This window comes from Neodiprion virginianus, chromosome 6, assembly GCF_021901495.1.
Source record: "Neodiprion virginianus isolate iyNeoVirg1 chromosome 6, iyNeoVirg1.1, whole genome shotgun sequence".
NCBI lineage: Eukaryota > Metazoa > Arthropoda > Insecta > Hymenoptera > Diprionidae > Neodiprion > Neodiprion virginianus.
Genome location: NC_060882.1, coordinates 21591627 through 21612850, shown reverse-complemented (window position 1 = coordinate 21612850; position 21224 = coordinate 21591627). Strand labels below are relative to the sequence as shown.

General features: G+C 44.3%; 1 protein-coding gene and 1 long non-coding RNA gene across 4 annotated transcripts in view; one reads left to right on the top strand and one right to left on the bottom strand.

Moving 5' to 3' along the window:
* Positions 1-21224, top strand: part of LOC124307886 (small conductance calcium-activated potassium channel protein) — a 155171-nt gene that overhangs the window by 113781 nt on the left and 20166 nt on the right. For all 3 annotated transcript variants that reach the window (XM_046770044.1, XM_046770043.1, XM_046770045.1), the window contains one exon: positions 19099-19194. In XM_046770044.1, the coding sequence (XP_046626000.1) occupies positions 19099-19194 (96 nt within the window). The remainder of the gene's footprint in view (positions 1-19098; positions 19195-21224) is intronic.
* LOC124307892 (uncharacterized) overlaps positions 1-21224 on the bottom strand; it is a 159237-nt gene that overhangs the window by 132436 nt on the left and 5577 nt on the right. The gene's annotated exons all lie outside the window — the stretch shown is intronic.

The following is a 21224-nucleotide window of genomic DNA, read 5'->3' as shown; positions in this document are numbered from 1 at the left end:
GGCGGTAACAAATCGACGATCATTAGTTCAGCAACTATGTATCAATCAATCAAATATTTACCTTATGGATTTTTACTGAACCGTTGATGCTGAGCGATCCCTTCCGTTTTTTTTTTTTTTTTCTTCTTGCTTTTCTTTTTTAACGATCTCACACACCGAGACTCATTCCCTGGTGTGAAATATTGATGAAATTACGCATATGCGTGAGCGCACGTGTATATTATACAACGATGTATTTCCATCATTCGCGGAGAAGAAGACGATAAAAAAAAAAAAGAAAAAAAAAAGAGGACCGAAACGAAGTAGAGCTTGAGGGAGAGCGAGAGTGAAAAAATGAAGAGAAATGGAGGGAAAAAAAATTCGCGAGAAGAGAAAGGAGAGAAATGAATAAAGGGAAGAAGGGCGGAGAAAATTCCCTGAATTCTCCATCACCGCTATCCCTCAGAAAGTAGGAATATATAATACACTTCAGGTATTTCACTCCAAGTTCTTACCGTTGAACATACCTAACGTCGTCGTCCAGTACGTCACCCGCGATATTATCAGCTCCAGGACACGAGACCTTGAAATCGTTTTTATATGTACCGCATACGCCTTTCTTCTCCACGTGACAAATAAAGCAGCATCGGCATATAAACCGATGCGAGGGTGTGGAATGCCCTTCTTCTTTCAAGCTACACACTCGCGGCAATTGTTCACATATATATATATATATATATATATGTATAACACGTGGAATCCGCGGAGTGAATCGGTGGATTGTAAAGCCACCAACCACCCTCGGCGTCTTCTCGACAAATCTTATTTTTTCATCTCAAGGCTGCCACCCTCCTCGAATCAAGAATTTGGGGCGAGTGGCCCGGGGTCGACATCCTCGTATCCCGCATTAAACCGAGAACGACATTAATTTTCGTCTGAAATTTCCCCGTCGCAGGGGACAACCGTCGAGCTTGCAAGGCGAGCTTGCGTCGAGCGTACTTCGCTTCGTCACTTTATGAACGTCTCTCTCAATTTAAAAATTCTCCTCTTCTCCTCTCGCTGTTCCCGCTCTTTTACCTTCACCTTTTTAGCCCCTCGACAGAACTTACCTAGACATCGACGTCTCGCGACGACTTGCCGAGTCACGTTGTTTCCGGCGTAATTCTCTCCTCCGTGCGTCTCGTCTCCTACCGTTTTCTTGTCACACGCTTTACCCGCAACCCTGCAACTCCTCGTACATGCGAATAACTGAGATTCGAACGCGTGGCAGCCTGTCAGACTCAACCTCCGTATACATGCACGACTCTCCGGGTTTTCATCCGCCCGGAAACCGATCGTTACGGAGAAGGACGTGTGGCGGAACTCCGGTATTGAAAGTGAAATTGAATCGCGGTCCCAGCGACAGTATAAACACTCCCTTTCCGCCGCTTCGCTCGCTATAGGCAAATTTACGGTCATGCCGATCAATCCCGATGAATACCCACGGTACTATCAAATCGATGATTATTACCGCCAACGTCGGTTTAACTGCACCGACAGCCGCCTGACGACCAATAACTCGGGCTATCCCGCAGTGCAGAGCTTGTACACATAAAACGCCTAGTCGATCTGAAATCCGTTACATCGTTACTGCGCTAAGCCGGGCATGAAATTCTCCGTGAAATTTTATCGGAAATTCAGTTTGAACAAGCTCCAACCTCCCCCCCCCCCACACATTCCCTGTCTGGCATGCTCGTCTCAGCTGCAGAACGAACGCCATTCGCTGCACGACGGGCGAATATTATGGATAAGATTTTTTTTTTTTTTTGTCAATCCTTCCGACACCGTCGAACACGTGACAAGAATGTGCATATTTTTCCTCGAGGGTGAAAATGAAAAGCACAGGAAATAAAAGAAAAAAAAATAATAAATTAATGTAGAAACTGATCACGGATGCCATCATATTATTTCCCGAGACGAAACACCCTTCGCAGGATATTTTATAGGCTGGGTGGTAAACCGGCACACCTGCCACACGGTTTATACCTATATGTGACTGTAGCCTTAAACGACGGAGACGGAATTCCCCAGTCGATGCAGACCGTATAACACTCGATAAAATTGGTCTCGTCGAATTTTCGCACGACTAGCTCTGTGAGTTCGTTCTCTCGAATCGAGTTGAGTATTATCAAGGCCTTTTCTGCACGGGGATAATGTTACGCTCAAGATTATCAGGTTTTATGGGCTAATCTTATACTTGCGTGACGATACGCCGATGCTGTGAATCGATAATTCGTCGCTTACTGCAGATTGGAAAATAGAAGTATTGGGATTTTCATTCGAGCTTTTTAAACGGCCAATGTGTGAAGATATTCGGTTTGTTTTTCCAGGTGAATCATGTGATATGTTTAGTCAATGGTCGCAGATGTAACCGATGATCAAGAGACGATCCCATTTTTTTTTTTCTTAATCAGAATATGAACTGCTAATTCCGTCGAATCATAGAGGAAAACTATCTGTCAGCGTTGTTTTTGATTCGTTGGAAAATGCGGTTCAATTTTATCCCCTTGGGATGCGTGAAAATGTGGGTGACTACGTCGCCGACCTTTTGACCCTTGCTCTGGCTGTAACGCCTCCTTCAGCCCGAGATCGTTTCGAGTATCAAACGGCTCCCGTATGAATAATCGATCACCGAAAAAAGAGAAAAGAAAAATGACAGGGGTAAAAGGAGAAACGAGATTATTGATCTCGGTCTTTTAAGCCTCTCGACGTGCAGTTAAACGCGTGCGAAAAGAAACGAGTATTTTCTTCCCCATGGTTGTATAAACTACAAATGAAATCGTTATTTCATATCACGCGGATCGTCGTATAGTTTATAAGCCTGTAAAAAAAAAAAAACTGATCACTTATCGTACAGGTGTGGAGATGTTGCGAATTTGGTGCACATTTCTCAAGGTCAAACGGTCGCTTTTCGACATTTGATAGCGTTAAACTTTTGATTCACTTGAAAACGTCATTAGTCATTCCTCCTCGCATTCTGGGACTTCCCGCAGTCACGTCCCTCGGGAAGTCTCATTAAATTTTCTGCTCCTACGTCCCATCCGCTCGAGCATAAGCGCCCAGCCTCGACCCCTCTGCTAAATGTCATAATTCGTTTTCCCGGGACGATGAGAGAGGAAGAGAAAGAGTCGAATGTGAGTAAGTCTATAGTTGAACACATTTTCGTCATCACGGGGCAACGTTGAGAATGTATGAAAGACAAAATAAAAAAAAAAAAAACCTGACGAATGAGTAAAAACTACCTTCAAGCACCGAAAAGAGCCCCGTTTCAGCTGAGAATGCAGGCGCGAGTCGCGGATATAAATTCTACCGAAATCCCGCAGCGCGGAAAATTGCTGCGCCAGACTATAATCCAGGAATTGTTTCATTGATCCGGGAATCCCCGAGGCATTCGGGTGCATTGAGATGCTAGTTAGATGCTAATTAGTCGACGGGGGATGCCCGCAGGCTCGCTGTCGCGTTATCCGAATTAAATTCCCGGCAACGGGCGTATGATTGAACGGGGGTTTCCCGGGGGTGAAGGGGGGACCCTTCCTCCCTTGAAGCCAAGCCTACGGAATTACCCTGAAACACGAGCGGACATTGACGTATAAGTTTTAATTCACATTTTAAATCACGCTCGCTGCGTCATTTTCACTTCAGTTTTATAGTCGGGCGTATAGCCGTACAGGTATGCATACAAGACTCGAAAGAGTTGACGCGATGATAACGATGATATTTTTCAATCGCTGCCTATTTTTCGCGGATATATGTAATACGTGTACAACCGGGGATAAAACAAGCGTGTATAAAATGTACCCTTTGTAAAGGTATTTAGATTCCGTGTCAATGTGAAAAAGGTAGGTACCGTCATACATCCCTGGTATACGACGCAGGGGTGAGATGATTGAAAAATAAATGAGGGGGCGGGGGGGGGGGGGGGGGGGGGGGAATACAGAAGTAAAAAAAGGAAACGAGACGCGAGGTGGGTATAAGAAAATCTGACAGAAGCGCGTTTGTACGGATGGAGTTTCCGTCAAAAGTGTCGATTATTTTACTTTTGTCATATTTGTAATATATTGCAATTTGTAATAGCATCCCAATGAAGCGGTCAAAATAAGAAGACCGATTCTTATCGTTCAGACTCCACCAATACTTCCATGAATTCAATATCCTCTTGAATGTGAAACAGTACTTGTAGTCTTTCTACTGATTTGCAACGGACGTATAAGCACGGCACAATGTAACGCTGCAAGGCAGCCCGAAGTCTGCCTTAAATTAACTCCCGTCTCGAGGGATGGAAGCTCTACTAGGTGTATACAAATAGGAATACAGGTTGTGTATATACCTATATGTACGTTATGTAACACGTATACATCTACAATATATATATATATTAAATATATATATGTATGTATGTATATGTATACGGGGAATCCGAATCGCGGCAAGTGAGTCGCTTCCAAATATTTACCCGCCGAAATTCGTCCGCTACTCGAGAGTATAAGAGTATGTATACATACGTGTAGGTACAATACATGTTGGTATATGAGAGGAAATCCTATCACTCTCCTTCATGTCTGAAAGAGCAATGAAGCTGGCGGTGTGGCTACAGATCCGCGACAGCTGGGAGATTTGGGATGTCGAATACTCTTGAGAAATCAAGGAGCATTATCAGCCGACGCTCGTCGAGACAATGAAGATTGCGCGACGTACCCTCGTCGGAACTCCGAGACGAAAGACTGACTCCCCCGAATTTCGTGCAAGATTTTTGAAACTTTTCGACCGATCGATGAATCTTAACACTGCCAGCCGTGCTACAGCGGGGAAAATTTCGCATTTATCGAAGGGAAGAAATTCACCGATCGTTGAAGCTGCGGCAAATTTTTATCGTATGGTTCATCGGCTTTGTAAATAAAGATGAACAAAAAAAAATTTGTCACTCTGCGCTACGTTTTCGTAAATCGCTTTGTACCCACGAATCTATTTTGTACAGATGCTGTTGAATAGGCCAGAGAATTTGTAGCTACCTCTCGGGCTCTTTGTTCAGTCAGAATGGATTAAGTCTAGGCGATAACAACGTCGGCTGCAGGTGTCGACGCGATATTTCCCAGCCAACAAGTGAAATTTGCATATCATAGCGACACGTGAATTATGCGGGATTCTCTTTTCAACCGGATTTCGAACCCAGCAAGGAAATAACAGTGACTTCCGGTAGGCCGTTACCCTTTCCTGTAAGATCTCATTTTTCCTCTTCGCAAAGCACGACGATTCCGCGCATCGAAATAAATCTCTCGCAGGCCTTTCGCGGGTCTGCAGATATTTCTTCTCTTTAATTTTTTTCATTTTTATCTATCTGTTTATTTGGAGAAAAAAAATAAATATATAATTTCTCATCTTATACGGGATACCTTCCTTGCGGGACATTTTTTTCTTCATCCTCGTATTACGTATACGCTTCAGGATTCGTATGAAAAAAGGGAAAAGCTAGGTCACGGGACTAATCGTATTTTAACAACCTAGCCCAGCTCTTCGCAAATATTTGTCAAGTCAGACGAGAAGAATTATCAAACGCGCTGATTTATCGCTTTCAAGGAAAAAAAAAAGCTGCCTGCTTTTCAGACAAGATCTTCTTGGAATAGTCCGTTTATAATGACTCAACCCGACTTAACGCCGAAGGGTCAAAATAGTACGAGAATTCTGTGCGTATATTGGAAACTGTTCCAAGGGACTTGGACGGAAGGAATTCAATTACCCTTCTTCACGTTCGCCAAACCTTGCACGACCTTCATCCTAACGAAATAAGTACGAATAGAAATAAAACGTAACCCGAGGGTTGAGAAAGGCGGCAGAGGCACAAAGTGGCATGCAACTTATTGCCTCCGCGTTAAAATTAGATTAGGACCCTTTATTTGCGCCCCGCTCGGTCTGTTCCGCAAGTACTTTTGCGCACTCTTCACCGAAAGCGGAAGAACTAATTGCAAATAATCTGGAGATAAGAAGTTTACGCGTTGCGTAGAAGGAATAATGCCGAGTGGACAGCTTTCTGACTTTTCAAGGCACAAGGTAAGCTATTCGGGACATCGTTCAAGGCGCAGCCTTGGATGATGGGGGATGATGAGTCGCGTGTTCGACGGCTTTATCAAATCGCCGCTAAGCGATCTTACCCGCCTACAAAGGCGCGGGTTCCCGGTTGACAAAGCCTAGGGCTGATACCGGGTCCGATGAAAAATACGGAGTATCGATCTCCGCGCGATCGTTTTCTCAAGCTTCGGAGAGATTTGCATTTCGCGACTCATACTCCTCTCCGGGATCCTGATCGCCGGACTGCCCGACCCAACAGCATAATCTCGGGTCGTCGCAAACGAGGAGGCAGCTTGACTCGTGATCTAATACCTCGAAAAATAAGCTCTTGCACACGAGGTTGTATTTACGCGTAGATCGCGAGCGGAAGAATCACTCCGACTTTCGAGATTACGAGTGCGTATCAGAGTCGAGGTTTTTCCTTTTTTCTCGCCCTTCGACCTACTTTTGCGTGCAGCCGCGTCGAAGAGGGTGCGTAAATAATGCATAATCCACCCCCTGCGTATTCGTGGCCCTGACCAACTGCCCTGCGGAATTCACGACGCGTCTCGGATTCAAATCGCTGGCCGTGAAATATAGAATATGGGAAATAATAAATCTCGGTTGCCTTGCTTCTCGCGGCCCTTTCGACGAATATCTGTCCATGAAATTGCCCGCCGCTGCGGAGTTTCACCACACCTAGAAATGGAATGCCGAAAAGGAAGAAAGGAAAGAAACGAAAGAAACGAGAAAGACGAGCAAAGTTTTCGTGCCGAGAAGCGAGAGCTTTACCTCAGATAAGGAGGAGGTTTCTTCTCTCTCTTTATCGTACTCACCCTTCTGAGACGGGATGTCTCTCACGTGGATTCCCCCGCCTCATCGGAGCGGCTGATATTATCTAGATGACAAACTTATCTCTCGACTTTCTCTCTACCCCGTCTGATTTTTCTCCCGTGAATTTGAAAATAAAACTTTCCTACAACTTTTTCTACACCTAAGGTAAATATTTTTTTGTTTCTGTCTCTTCTGTATCATCCGAGGGTTACAAGAACCCGAGAAAAAGTATAATCGTAAATTTTGCGCTAAGAGTAAAACATAAATGAAATTTATCTTTCGCTATGCTTATTGTAGGGAAGAATTTTGAAAGTCGTTTCGCAAATGGAACTTGGCGTATCACATGTACGGTATATGTATATATATAATACTGTTGCCGAGGCAGCGAAATTTATACATGTGTTAAATACGTGTTTGCTAATACATTTGGAAGTGAATGTAAATAATTCGGATGGAGTTCGATGGGTTAACGTTGTAACCGTGAAAGATGGAAATACCTATGGCGGTCTTCAAGTTGACATCCGGGAAGTGACGAGGATGAGAGTCGAGCTTGAAGAGAAACCAACCCGAAATGACACGGAAGTATCGTTGTTTTGCACGTACGTCAGGTGTAGAATTTGCATGAACTTAATTGAAACCCGGAAGCTGCAGCATCTCGGATATATTAAACTGTATCTCGAGGACGCCGCGGCGTCTGGCGAAGACACCCGGATGCCTGCGGTACGCGAAAACGATCACGTGGAAGATCCATGCGGGGGCTATTGCATAACATTATTATAGCTCGAGGCCGAAGGCGAGGCGGCCTGGCAAGCGAGAGGGAGGAGAAATTTCACCCACCACGGAAATCAATATATCGAGTAATCAGAATCGTGTTTATGGGGAAAACCACTTGCGCGTTAGAGCATTCCTGCGGCCAAGTGTATGGATCGGACAAACTTCGGGGTAAAATGAACGCCGGCACCTATCCCATTTTAGCTCGATTCCCACTCTGAATGCTCCGGCATCCCTCGCCTCCGTTATACGGCTGCTTTACCGCTGTACACACAAGCGAACCGCGGCTCGAAACTTCGGAGTGAAAATTCTTCGGAGACGGAAAAATTGCAGCCGAACGCGAAGCTTCTTCGAGCTTCTTATTTTCAAAGTGATCAGAGCCAGGTGCGCCTGGCTGAAACTGACTGCAGGCAAATATATACCTAGAACAAACTTGAGAAAATATTTCTACACCATATGTATATACGGACACTGCATGTGTAAAGATAATTCGAGAATCTCCGGTTTGCTCTACAGTGACTGTGCAGGAAACTTTCAACGTGAATCGATATTTCCGAGCAAATCAATCCGCTGGCAAAGATGTTAAAATTTACTTACTATTGGCTGTACTTTGAATCCCGGCTGCAGACGAATACACGAATTGGCTATCTTAGTTGCGGCATCGCGATCCCACAAAATCGGAAGAAAAATTGACGACAGGGAGAAAAAAGGAATAGAAGCATTTTTCTCGACGAAGCCGAGCTCATGCAGTATATCCGTGGAATTCCCAACTGATTTGAAACTGGGTCAACTTTTCGTTGAATCTCCGCATATCCGTAGCTCGAGCTGTTTGTTTATTTATTTATTTATTTTTTTTTTTTTTACTTTGTGCCGCTTTTTCTGTTTCCGATTACAAATTCCGTCCCACCGATACGACATACGAGCGTTTCCTGGCTTTCGCTTTAAATTTCGACGCTCCCTGAAATACAATTATACGCCGAAATACTGAAATTTTATTTCTCGCATCCTAATTATACCATCAAGCGATGTATTCTTTATTGTTAAAATCGGCATCTTGAGTGAAAATAATCCCAATTTTATAATTTTATAACGAAACGAACTTGCGGATTGTATATCAATATTGAGAAAAAGTTGTAAAAGATGGGAAACTTGCGGCAGGTGTTTTTAATTAAAACTTTTTCGTTCTCGTGGTACAATAATCGCCGCAACTGCAATGCACATAATGCGCAAAGCTTCTCGTTGTACAGTATATTGTGAAGTAGGAACCAACGCGGGAAACGCAGTACTCGAGTTGGTATACAAAAGTGATTTTTGCGAGTGAAACGTGAGCGCGTACGGTTGATTCGAAAAGTTTTAATAGTGGCTTTTTTTTGTGTGGATAAACAAACATACTGGCTGATTTCGTTTTGGCAGCACACGAACGAAAACCTCTACAGATAATAAAGTCAGAGCCACTGTACATCGTGATAATAAATATATTGTATATGATTTTCATTTAATATAAATAAATTGTGTTTCATTTTCAGGCAATCGCGTAACGTTCCGCGATGAACTTCAAATTGTGGTCGTTCGGCGAAAAGCTTTGTACATCGGCACACAATTGCCGCGTGTATAAATAATAATCTTGCATCGGTTTCTTTGGCAAACCTTTCCCATCCTCCCCTCACACATCCACGTACAATCTAGACCCGGCAAAGTAAACGAACACGCGATGCTTGCACGTGACCGAGTCCCCTGATCAATCCTTCAGGATCCCTTTCACCGCATTTACGTTGCGTAAGTCGTTATGTAATCAAATTTTGAAACAAGTTTAACCTTATCGATTTAAATTCCAAGAACGAAAGATAATCAGCTGGATTAAAACGAGAAGGGAGGGTCAGAAAATCGCTGAAAGAAAACTTCCAAGGCACTTCCCTGAAGATGCGGGATCAATTGTTATCGAAATTAAGTAAAAAGAACTAAAAATTAGTAAACTTTTTCATCGTTCCATAAAATAAAGGAAAATGTCGTGAAAACTCTGGGAGGAGGAGGAGAAAAAAAAAAAAACGAAAAGAGAAAGCTGAAACATTATGATCAAAGTTTTTCGGCGTTTTCGACGAACGGTGAAGAAAAATGTTCTCAATCGCTCTGAAGTGTAGCACAAAGAAAAAAGAAGGAAACAAAAAGGAAGGGAGAGAAAAATGTGGGAAAAAAAAACAGAGAGGCACAAGGTGGAATCAAATCGCTGGCGTGGTTCCAAATTCGTCTCGATAAGACCAATTGAGATTTAGTATCCAGGTCGGTCGGCAGTCCCGACCCTCGCTTCCGGTGTTGAAATTAAATCCGATATCCCCGATCGCTTACGCGGCAAGACACGAATGATTAATCAGAAGTACCTCACTTAACCGTCGACAGCTCACTTGGATTGTTTCTAGACAAATGTCTTATGGCTGATCCTCGTATACGTAGCGAGCATCTCGCTGATCTGGAGATTTATTAGATCGAAGCTTGTACGGGGCGGGGAAGAAGTTCATTCGAAGGGTGAAAATAAGGCATTATGTAATAAAAAAATAAATGTCGGAGGAAATTTTTTCGCGGAAGATGTCCAAGGCCAATACCATGCCAATTTTCTCCGGAACCCATAACGCGAACGCAATTCTCTGCCGATAACCTGCAGTCGACAAGCTCCGGGTTCTTCACCCGGACAAAATAGTCCCTTGAGTGAAATCTGCTCGCCCTTAAAAACGGTCGAAATACCTTTTTCCGAGGATTCGCCACCGGCAGCTCTTGGGAATGGATTTGGGAAGGGGGGAAAATGTTGGACATTTTTTTTTCACGACACTCGAGTCGTATTGTGATTACGCTCTTGCTTCAACTGCGCAGAATCACGGGATAAGACGTTTTTTCCCTCTCTTTCGAATATTTCAAAATACGTTTCGCACTGACTCGATTTTGATACGCGAAACGATTCCGCTCCGAAGGATCCTCGAGGTAACTCGTTCGGGGCATTCGCCCACATACGAGCACTAAAAGCAGCAGGAACCGTTGAAATTTGGATTGGCCGAACCCGGGAGAAATCCGCAATCCGCAGCTTAAGCCTCGCGAGGTTGGGTCACCGTCACGAGTGGCGATTTGCCGGTCTGGAGGTGGGAAAGTTTTTGGCCAATGGAAGAGATACGCTGGCAGTAACGGGGATCAGTGGCCTCCGAAACGTGATTGGAGAGTCTCGAGGCAAAAATTAACCCGAACACCGCACGGACCGCTTCCGAGGGAAAGAAGAAAGGAGGTAGAGCAGAGCGAGGAGTAGAAGCAAACCGCCCCTCGTAAAGGTCTTATATCCTCGGTGCGCCGACTTCACGTGAGCTCGAGGTTGGCCCGTTCCACTCGCGGATTACCAACCCAGCCTTCCTTTTGCGCACGGCTTCGGCGTGGATCTGCTCGTAAACCGAACAAAAAGAATTTTTATTCAACTCGGCTCCGTCCGCCCCCAACTTATACGAGCTTGCACTATCTGCGAAGCTGTTCTCCGGCCGGACGCCGAGTCGTACGGCTTCCGCCGCGTTTCCGACGTCCTTTTACTCCGGGATCCTGACAAACCGGGGCGGTGGCACCGACTCGCGAAAATTCGATTTTGACAAATTTACTTCGTACCTGTGCAAGGTGGCGGGGGAAAAAAGGAACGATCGAAACCTCGAAACCGGACGTAAATCGTACCTATGTATTAACGCATATATAGGTGTATGTGGGTACGTAGGAACTACGCGTTTGCAAAACTTAAGAGAACGCAGCGGTGCGCTGGGTTGGGAAAAGTTATGAAATAAGTCAGGATTATACCCATTCGTGGTCTGCGAGGTAAGCTGGATGAGCGGGTGGAACGAAAGACTGGATTCGGAATGGGTATGGAATTAATTTTGGTAATGGTAGCTCGTCTCCTTGGACTCGGGCTCGTACTAATGCCTCTCCAGCTTCTACACCGCCACCCTGTAGGGCAATATTTTATTTTCTTTACCAACATAAAATGGAAGCGAACCTGCACGACCGCGAGATGTGCTTGTGTGCAGGATCCGCGCAGCTTATAGTTCCGCTGCCTCCGCGAGGATCCGATAATACGATCAGGATCCGAGGAACGAAATATCACGCCATTACCGGTATTTGATTCGATGTTTACTGGCCCACCTACTGTAACCTGGCAGAAAGCTACAGGCGACCGAAAAATGGCCGTGAGAAATATACCGCCATCATAGAAATTCCGCACTTCCGGAAAAGTACATCGGTTGATTGGAAAAATTTGACGATGTGTCGAACTCTTCTTGTCACAGCTACGAGGTGAAAACTTGGAAAGCGATTTCTACGAATACCAATTTGTATAAAATATGAAAGGTTCTTTGATCGTCGTAAATTTAATTTAATTTCCGACGATCGTCTGGAAGTACTTATTAGCAGGTATTTCGTGAACTGATAATGTCTGCTGCAGCTAAGTCTTGAGAAGACGCGCAGCTGAGCTTGAAATCCCTTCGTTATCGCTTTTGAATCACGAAAATTCGTCTCAGTCCTCGAAATCTGACTAGCTGCGGTGAAACGAAAGATCCGGGGTGAGATTTTCAATTCGAGGAGTGGAAAACGGCGGCGAGGATCGTTCGCGGTTAATATAGATCTATACGTGTATATATGTATATATTCGTGACAAATTATTGTGAAAAAGTTCACAGCTCTCTCGGTTGATGATATCTAAGACCAGAAAATTAATAACTGGCAATGAGGATGCAGAAAAAAAACGCTCGGCAAAGAGTGATGCGGTAGGTTACTGGCTAAGGCAGCTCTGATAAAACCAGTCAACGATGCGGATGACGTATAAATTAAGCGGCCATTATTCCGGCGCATACCTGCTCCCTTGGGATTACGGAGTTTATCTGCAGGCTCAATTTATTCAGATGCCAAAGGACAAACCCAATTTCACTTCTCATTCTGCGCTGCCCCACGTCAAAGGATTTCACGTAACTTGTGGTCGCGGAATGTCACATTTTAATTATTCATAAACAGGTTACGGATTCCGATTAAGGATCAGCCATTTACTTCCTGAAACGTGGCAAGGTGAAAAAAATAATTTTTTGAATAACAAAATGCACGAAAGATCATGAAGAGACGGTGAAATGTTAAAAATAAACGCTGACAGCCAACAAAAGTAACATCCCCCTGTTTTTTCACACGGAAAGGATTAATTATTCCACTCTGTGTGTAAACGAAGGTGTACAACAGGCGTTCGTATACGCGATTTATGAATACGTATATCGTTAAGCCTTTTATTCAGCGAAAATTTTTTGCTGAATATGTATGTATAGGTATCGCGGTGATATTAATGGCACCGGAGGATTATGCGCCAACTTTTTAACGTACAACCCAAGCGAACAATGTTTCAACACACCGCAAAACAATGGAGTAGCTTTTGTAAGTCGCCGCGTCTTATCTCGTCAAGTTAAATCCTCTTATATCGCAGTGCCATCGGAGTAGAACGTTAAAAACGTTCATTGGCGTCGTGAAGCTAGCCAGTAGCTGTCAATATTCGCCGTGACATTTCCAAGCAGACGTAATCATCAGATTATTCGTTAGATATTATCGGAAATTTGACGCTTCTAGGCCTCAGCGCTTTCGCTGTGCAGCCGAAACCCGGTCAAAATTAAAAGTGGCTCGTTACCCGTCCTTCATTAAACTTCAAAAGATTGTGAAACAATGAGCGCTGAAAAATTTCCGTCACGATGATCAGCTCTGAAAGATATATTAGCCACTTTTTAAAAACGCTGTCACGTTCATTTTTTACAGACAGTTAGTATTACGTATTGCAATAGATTGATCATCACCGAATTTGTTAGAAAAAGAAATGAATACTCGCAATTATTGCCGAACACACTGCAAATTATTATCTCAGGCAACTGTTTCAGGAAATTATTAGATTGATTATATATCGAGATAAAAATTATCTCACCGTCGGACAAACGTTCGTATTACAGATAAATCGGCAAAAAATATAGTTCGAATAATCGTAAACCCACAGAAAGTTTACCCTAATCAATCAATTTGTCTCTTCCGTCGTGTTTTTACAATCCTAGTCGTTACCCCGGTAGTAAAAATCATGTTTTTCGGCGAGGGATAACGACGTGAAATAAAATATTTACGTGTTTATCAGGGGTAGATTTTTGCACGTGTTAAACGCCCAGATCGCGCTCTATCTCGGATCATAAAATTCTTTGCGTTCGGAGCCGACGCGTCGGTATCTATAAACGTCTGATTTCGTACGGGTGCACTCCGTAAAACAAGGGAGAATCATCTCGCATTGCCGTAGGTACGTACATGCGATGCATGTTTGCAGGGACAATAGAACCCTCCGGAGAACACGCGAATTTAGCGTTCAGTTATATTTACATACCTAGTTCAGCGTTAGGGAGAACTCCACGTGTGCTTCGTGCACACACATGGCGAGCCGTGTTGCCGAGGGGTATAATCGCGCATCACAGGGCAAAGCTCTGTATGCCATGCCATGCCGGGCCGAATCGGAGCCAATGCAGGTGGAGATTGGAAGAGGCAAATTCCCCGCTCGACAGGCTCATGAATCAACGGATTTTCTCCTTTCACGCTCTCCTCGCGGCGATATTCTCGATTCTCTATTCTGACTGAGCCACGGATGTGTATCAATACGTGATAGTGTTTATCGGTATCGCGCTGCAGGAATACCTCGAAGGATACTGTTTCTATTACACGGGATTCGTAGACTTTCGTCGAGTCCTTCAGCGAGGGCTCGTCCTGCACTTTGACGAAATTCCCGCAGATGCAATCACCCTCCGTTTTTGTATACAGCTTTATACCTAGACACGTACCCATCTGCTTCGGGAGAGCGCGGAGAGACGGCGATAAAGGCCGATGCTTTTATCGGACTTTTTTTCCTTGCGGCAAATATTGCGGAGACTTTTTTGCGCGCTTATACCGATATAACGTTACGTATATGTATACTCGCCAACTAGGAAAACAGGCATTCCATCATTCTTCTTTATCGCACGTGTGTATACAACGCGTATGTAGATTCGTCGCGATACCTTCAACCCGACTTAGGTGATTCTATATCCCCATAACCACCCCAGGGATACTTGCCCGACGCTCGTTTTGCATCACAATGAAATTCGGAGTGGATATAATCAACCGATCCTTCCTCCACGCCCACCTGGATCTCAGCAATTAGTTCGAACCCCAAGGACAGCTTTCTTGTTCGCTCTCGCTATCTGTCCCCACTATCGGAATTCTCATGGTTGAGTAAAGTGGACCAAGAAAACGGTAAACGACGACCATCAAACTGCGCTGGAGAGAAAACTTCCCAACGAACGATCTAAGAGATTTTCTTCAGAGCTTGACGATGCTGACCTTGCTCCGCTCTTTGCTCTAATTAAGTCGCTCTTGCTTTTCCTCGTCGGGTCAGATGTCGACGCAAGCTTCTCGCTATGACAAGAGAGTCTTGAGTGCCCAACTGCCAGCCCCAGAATCAAGCTTATCGCTCGTTTCGCACAGAGCAAAGAAATAGACGATGAGTTTTTGTTTTTTTTTTATTGTGAAGAATGATTCGACAAGATAAAATGAGTGAAATATTATCGCAACATCGAAACTTCCTCGACTGATTGATGTCATTAGAAAAGCATAAAAAGTATTCTCCGAGAGTATGGTTTTCGAGGTATCAAAACGTAGTCAACTGGCCCTTCATCGCCCGGTGAGTTCGTTGGGTCGTCAATGAAAATGAAGCTTTTTTGAAAATCCGCAAATGCTTTAAGTCAGCCCGCTAAAGCTGCAATTGATTGAATCTTTCGCCCGGTCTTTCCGAGGCACAATATTCGGTGCCTGCAGGTAACTAAGCCTTCAAAATCCACCCCATCGTCTAAGAGAGTAGCAGCCGTCAGCTCGGGGAGCTCGTCAAAAATTAACGGTCTCTGGGACGGCGCATAAGACGGTCGGAGGCTGGTCGACGATTAAGGGGTTTGTTGCCCGGGGTTGGTTATTGGAGAGGTCCAACCGCAGGGGACAGTTTGGGGACAATAGACGAAGCTTTACCCCGACTCGACAGTTCACGGGAAAACCTCCTTAATGAAGGCTCGCGAGAACGTATCGCGGTCATGTTGCACATAATTGAGGACAAGGGAAGTTTAGTGCCACCTTTGCACATAGAAGCCAGTTTCTCTCACGAGTAAACTCCCTGGAGGAACTTCTGCAGACGAACGAACCTTTCCCGAATTGCAGCGTCTGTCATTGCGTCGAAAGATGCATTTCCATTGGATCGCGTAACGTCGGCCAGACGATGACTCTCGTATTACAAATCTATTACGGTCAGCCCTAATTTGTGCGCGGCGTATTGTGGGTCGATAAGCTGAATTCGATCGCGGGTAAGCCGCAAGCTTGCACGTGTATCCGTGAAACGATTGGCTGGCTACTAGATGCATAGATTTCAATCTCTCGGTGTATTGGAAAAGACGGCAGAGTCAGTCGCAGCCCTAAACTACTGAACCGGATTTTCCACCCGCTGGCGGAATCTGCATTTCCGTAAAGTCGCGTTACGGATACTTTATACCGATTTTCCCACCCCCGAAAATAACGCGAGCGCGCGATGTTCTCTAGCCGCATCTTTATCGCCGGCTGCTGCTTCCGGATGCAAGTGAGGTAGATTTTCCTTATTCTCTCCAGGCGACGTGCGAAGCTTCATCCATTCGGTTATCGTGCTGTGTTTACGTGGCGAGCTGCAGGGAAACGACCATTTGTTGCGAATAAAAACACGATTTTTTTTTTCAAACGAACATCGCTACACCGTTGAGACCTAGATCGCCGTCGGGGAGTGTATCGGAATCAATTAATATTCCCGTTCAATAAACGGTTTACTTACTCGAGGGCTTTCGTTAACAAGTAAAGCTTCTTAGGATGAGAATCGCATCGAGGTAAGAGTAAAATAAGATTCGATAGAATTGATTATCGCAACTCGTAGACGATGGGTATGTAAATAACCACGGTGAAAAGTGTCACAAAATTGTACGATTATTTTCATCATTAAAAAAAAAAATTAATCCTCAAATTGCAATTCATTAATAAACGATCACCATTTGGTGGCGAGCTGGGTTTAATGGTAAAATTGAACGATTATAATCTCTCTGAGCGAGGTATACGCATGGTATAACATATGGCGTACGCTTAGACCAATGCCGTTTGTGCATATAATATGATCTATAATACACGGTTTTGGTAATGATAACGTTATCTTGTACGCAGTCCGTGAACTATTGGACATGAACGTGGTCGTCGGTACGATATCGTTGAGTGAATTACCGTTACGCATTCTCCCATCCGCCTATTCCGAATTTCCATTTAGCACGAGTTGCGCCATAATTCGTAAACTTATCATGAATAATTAGACTCCGTTAATTAATAGACGCTGCTCGATTAGGTTTAAACCTTTTCAAGTTCCGAGAAACAAAAAACAAAAGTAAATTATTACGCTCATTTTTCAAGCCATTGATAGCTTTAGAGGCTACTCATGCAAATGCAATGCCTTTCCAAAAGCTATTGGGATAAAAAAAAGATCCATATGTCAGTGCGATGCACGATTAACTGTGTACGTACTTTATTACGCTAGATTTTCAGGCTCAGACTGCGAGCACACCCCTGAATTCAGTTTAATTGATATTGCCGAGAGCTTTTTCGCGGCTAGAGAGAAATGCAGGATTTTCAAATTTGAAAGCTGCTTTCACAACAGATGTTCATTCGCCAGATCGTGTGCCGTTGTCACCGCAACGAGGCGACGCCGCTTACCGACGCGGAAAACATAATGCTGCCGCAATGACAATAAAAGCTGAACGCAAATAAATATACAGCAATTTGGAGCGGTGAATTTGACCGTTGGTTCAGGCACGTGATGCTGGCATGGGCATTATGCGGTATGCACTTGTACGTTGGATGGGCGAGCCGCAACGAACAGCGTAACAACAAATAATTAATAAGTACGTTAAGGCAGTAAACACTGTTGCGGTTTCGACTCAGCTATATCCGATTGCTGCCCCCTGGCAACTCGTTTTGATAATTGTTATATAATTGCTGCAGGTGAATCCCTCGACAACAAATCGAGGAGCGGTTATATTTTCAAATCAGATTTTCCACCGATTCGCGATTCTCTGTTATTATTTGATATTGTAATACGGTTGAAGCTCCGTGATCGGATATTGAATTGCTCGTCGATGTTGAGCTCATCTTTTCAATCCGTTTATACCCAGGTATAGAGTGAATCTGATATGCTTTACACATTCACAAACGAGGATTCAGATTCTTCGAACGTATTTACCCGCCTCCATTTACCTCCGTTTCGTAAACGGTTTGTTCGAACGATTTTCACCGAATTATTCACAGGAGTTGACTCACGCCCGAATTTTGTACATCAGAGAAACGAACTGACAATGAACGAGTGCTTGCGCTATTCTACTTCCGGTTAATTATCGCATCGTCAATTCATCGACTTACTTTGCAAACAAATGAAGCGTGTTAATAATGGACGAACATCTCCGCAAGGAAGTTTGTAGGCTCGTGTGTGACACCAATGCCTGTTTGATTTTCAATGATTTAGCGAAAATTACCGTTAATTACTGACTTTTTTAGATCCAATGAAAATAACTGTAAACGTGTGCCCAATTCCCATTTCTGATCATAAAATCTACAAGAATAAACAAAGGTTTCGATGCTGATTGTACCATTCAGATTACCGTAACAGCGAATGATGCCGAGCCCTTAGAAACAACCCCAATCTTGAGTTTCTATTCCAGCCCACGTCTGTGTACTCAACACTCAAGTACTCGAGATTTCAGACCTTAAAGCTCATGCTGAATAAACTGCATAAACTGAACATGCAATAAACTGAATAAGCTGTACCTGACTAGAACGAAGGATGTAAAAGGGAGGATATAACTAAGCCCTTGACCTAAGCCGAACGCGAAGCACAGGTCGCTAGTGGCAATTAAGGGATACTGGATTTAAGGTTGAGTTCCTCCGACAGTAGCCATTCCACCTAATTTGGGGTTCACCGGGTTGGCCCGGGTCTTCAAACTGGGTCAGTTATCCGAACACGGGCCGAGTTTTCGGTGGAATTGAATAACCGAAATGTCTGCGAAACGCAGGTGGCGAGTTTGGGATCTCGGGGAAAAACAATGCCGGAAAACCTGCATCTAGACTCATTTTTCTTTCAACCTAGTACAGCCAGCGTATTCACGCGATCGTTTCCGATCCCAATTTATGAGAGACGCATAGCAGTACGTACATTCATTGATTTCTCCGCTGCGCTGTTTCAGGCCTGAGAATTCATCCAAATAACATACCACGAAAACATTCGCGAACTTTCGCACCGGCTGACGAAAAACGATATTAACCGTCTTATTTTCCTCTCTGTTTCAGGCCTCGTTCTATTCCACCGCCCTGAAAACCCTGATCTCTATGTCTACTGTGATACTGCTTGGCCTCATATCTGCTTACCATGCCTTAGAAGTTCAGGTACGTATGTTACAGACGGTCTAAGACGCCACTTTGAACCGGTAGATTTGAGGGCGTTTGATGAGATTCGTTTTTCGAGTACCACGAAACTTGAATAAGAAGTAAGCGGCTTACACCGGACGAGCGCCTACGACCACGACGAAAGAGACCAAGTTGCGTAACTCGGATACCTATAATTCGCATCCGCAACATCGCAACGGTGAATTTCTATCAGTATCTGACAATAACCTCGATCAAGTTATAGCACATCCTAGTGTACGTGGTACAATAGCTGGGTCTACGGTATATGTATAGTATATGTGGGTACCGATAAGGACTCGTCGGGACATCTCGGGAGGCCTCTTATTGATCAATATATTCCTCCAGCTCTCGACGTTGGAAGGAACAGGAGCTACAGAACGATAACTACGACGTTGTAGAACCCGAACGAGTCATCTGACCCAATTGTACCGACGTATCAAAGGGGCGAACTTCGGCAGGATGCTGAGAGGGGAGCATTTATTCAGATAAGAAAATTCACCTCGTTGGGGAGCTTCGCTCGCAAACTTTCGAGGTTCAATCTGTCTTCATATTTACAAGTCCCTCCTCTTTTTCCATGGCGTCTTGGTAAACACCACGGTTTTCCACTCGGTGAAGTTGTTCAACAATATGTGAAACGACCGAGGTGCAGGTTTACTTCTAGTATCAGGATTTTTCTCCTCGTCTCGTAACTTCCGAGAATACAACTCGTTGTCTCAGTCTCATCGAGACTTCTACAGGACTGGTTTTCTCTTAATGGGTGGGTGAGTGAGTTCTTTTGTTTGTTCTTTTTTTGTCTTCCGCCCGATGGTCAGTTCTATCGAGAGTTGTTCTGTTCTTGGTGGTGATAAATCTATAACCACGAAGTAAATGAGCGCGTTATCCCTCTCCGAGAAGACAAGCCATTTTCTCTGTCAACGGAAGACGAGGGCCGAATTCACTGATCTCATCCACAAGGTTCGTTGAATCCCAACTTGACCGTCAAAGTGGTGAAATTCTATGGTACAAAATGAACAAAGATGGGAATAATTTATCGAGCCGTCGGTGACGACAAACATCAGTCGTCGTTATGTACTGCTCTATTCTGCCGATTAACCGCACCTCTATTTGCTTCGTTCGCCTCGCATAAGCTACTGCAGGAAGGTAGTCGCTATATTATACAACTATAACCATCGGGTTTGACTTGTAAGTCATCCAAGCCACATGCCACCCTTCGTAACTCACAATCAGTTTGAGCCGTCGTCGCCAAAGGGGGGCCTGTTCGATGGAGAATAGTTCTATCGATCGTCAACTTCTATACATCTGCAGGGTAAGAAAGGCAACGTAGTTCCGAGGAACTTTGCCCCCAACTAAAAACTTCGACATATCCTCGAGGATGAAGGCAATTTCAGTTACTCTCGTTTTAAGTACCGTCACGCAGAATTTACTACGCTTCACGATCACTCAGTCGTTCAGAAAATAACTATTGCATTGCTGTTAAAGTGCTATATTCGCGGGATATTATTTTAAGGATTCCGAATAAGAGGCTGCTAAGTGAATGCTGATTAAAGAAAAACTAAAGCTCGCTTTCATCGAAGGACTGGGCGTAAATTCATCTATTTTTATTTTATTCATCGGCCGACTCTTCAACTCAACAAAAGAAACACTTAACAAGAACAACATCGATATTGTTCAACGGACTCAAGGTTCGTATATAGACGTTTTCGTTGTTGTTAGGCAGTGAATCATTCGAACATTTTCAAGTATTAGATGAATAATTTATCCCTGGCTAGACTGGCGACGAGCCGCCGGATCTGTTGGGACGATTAGATCGAAGGGCGTCAGAGGCGGTGATCGAATTCATCTCAAGCGAGGGATTTTTCTTCATTGTAAATTCCGGAATGGTAGTATCAGGATTTGGACCCGACCCAAACTGAGGTCGTCGTGATTGGTCAGGTCGCGGAGTCGCCAATCCTGGAAGAGGTTTATGAAGGAAGTTTCTTCTTCCTCGTCTCGCCGTGCGCAGAATTACA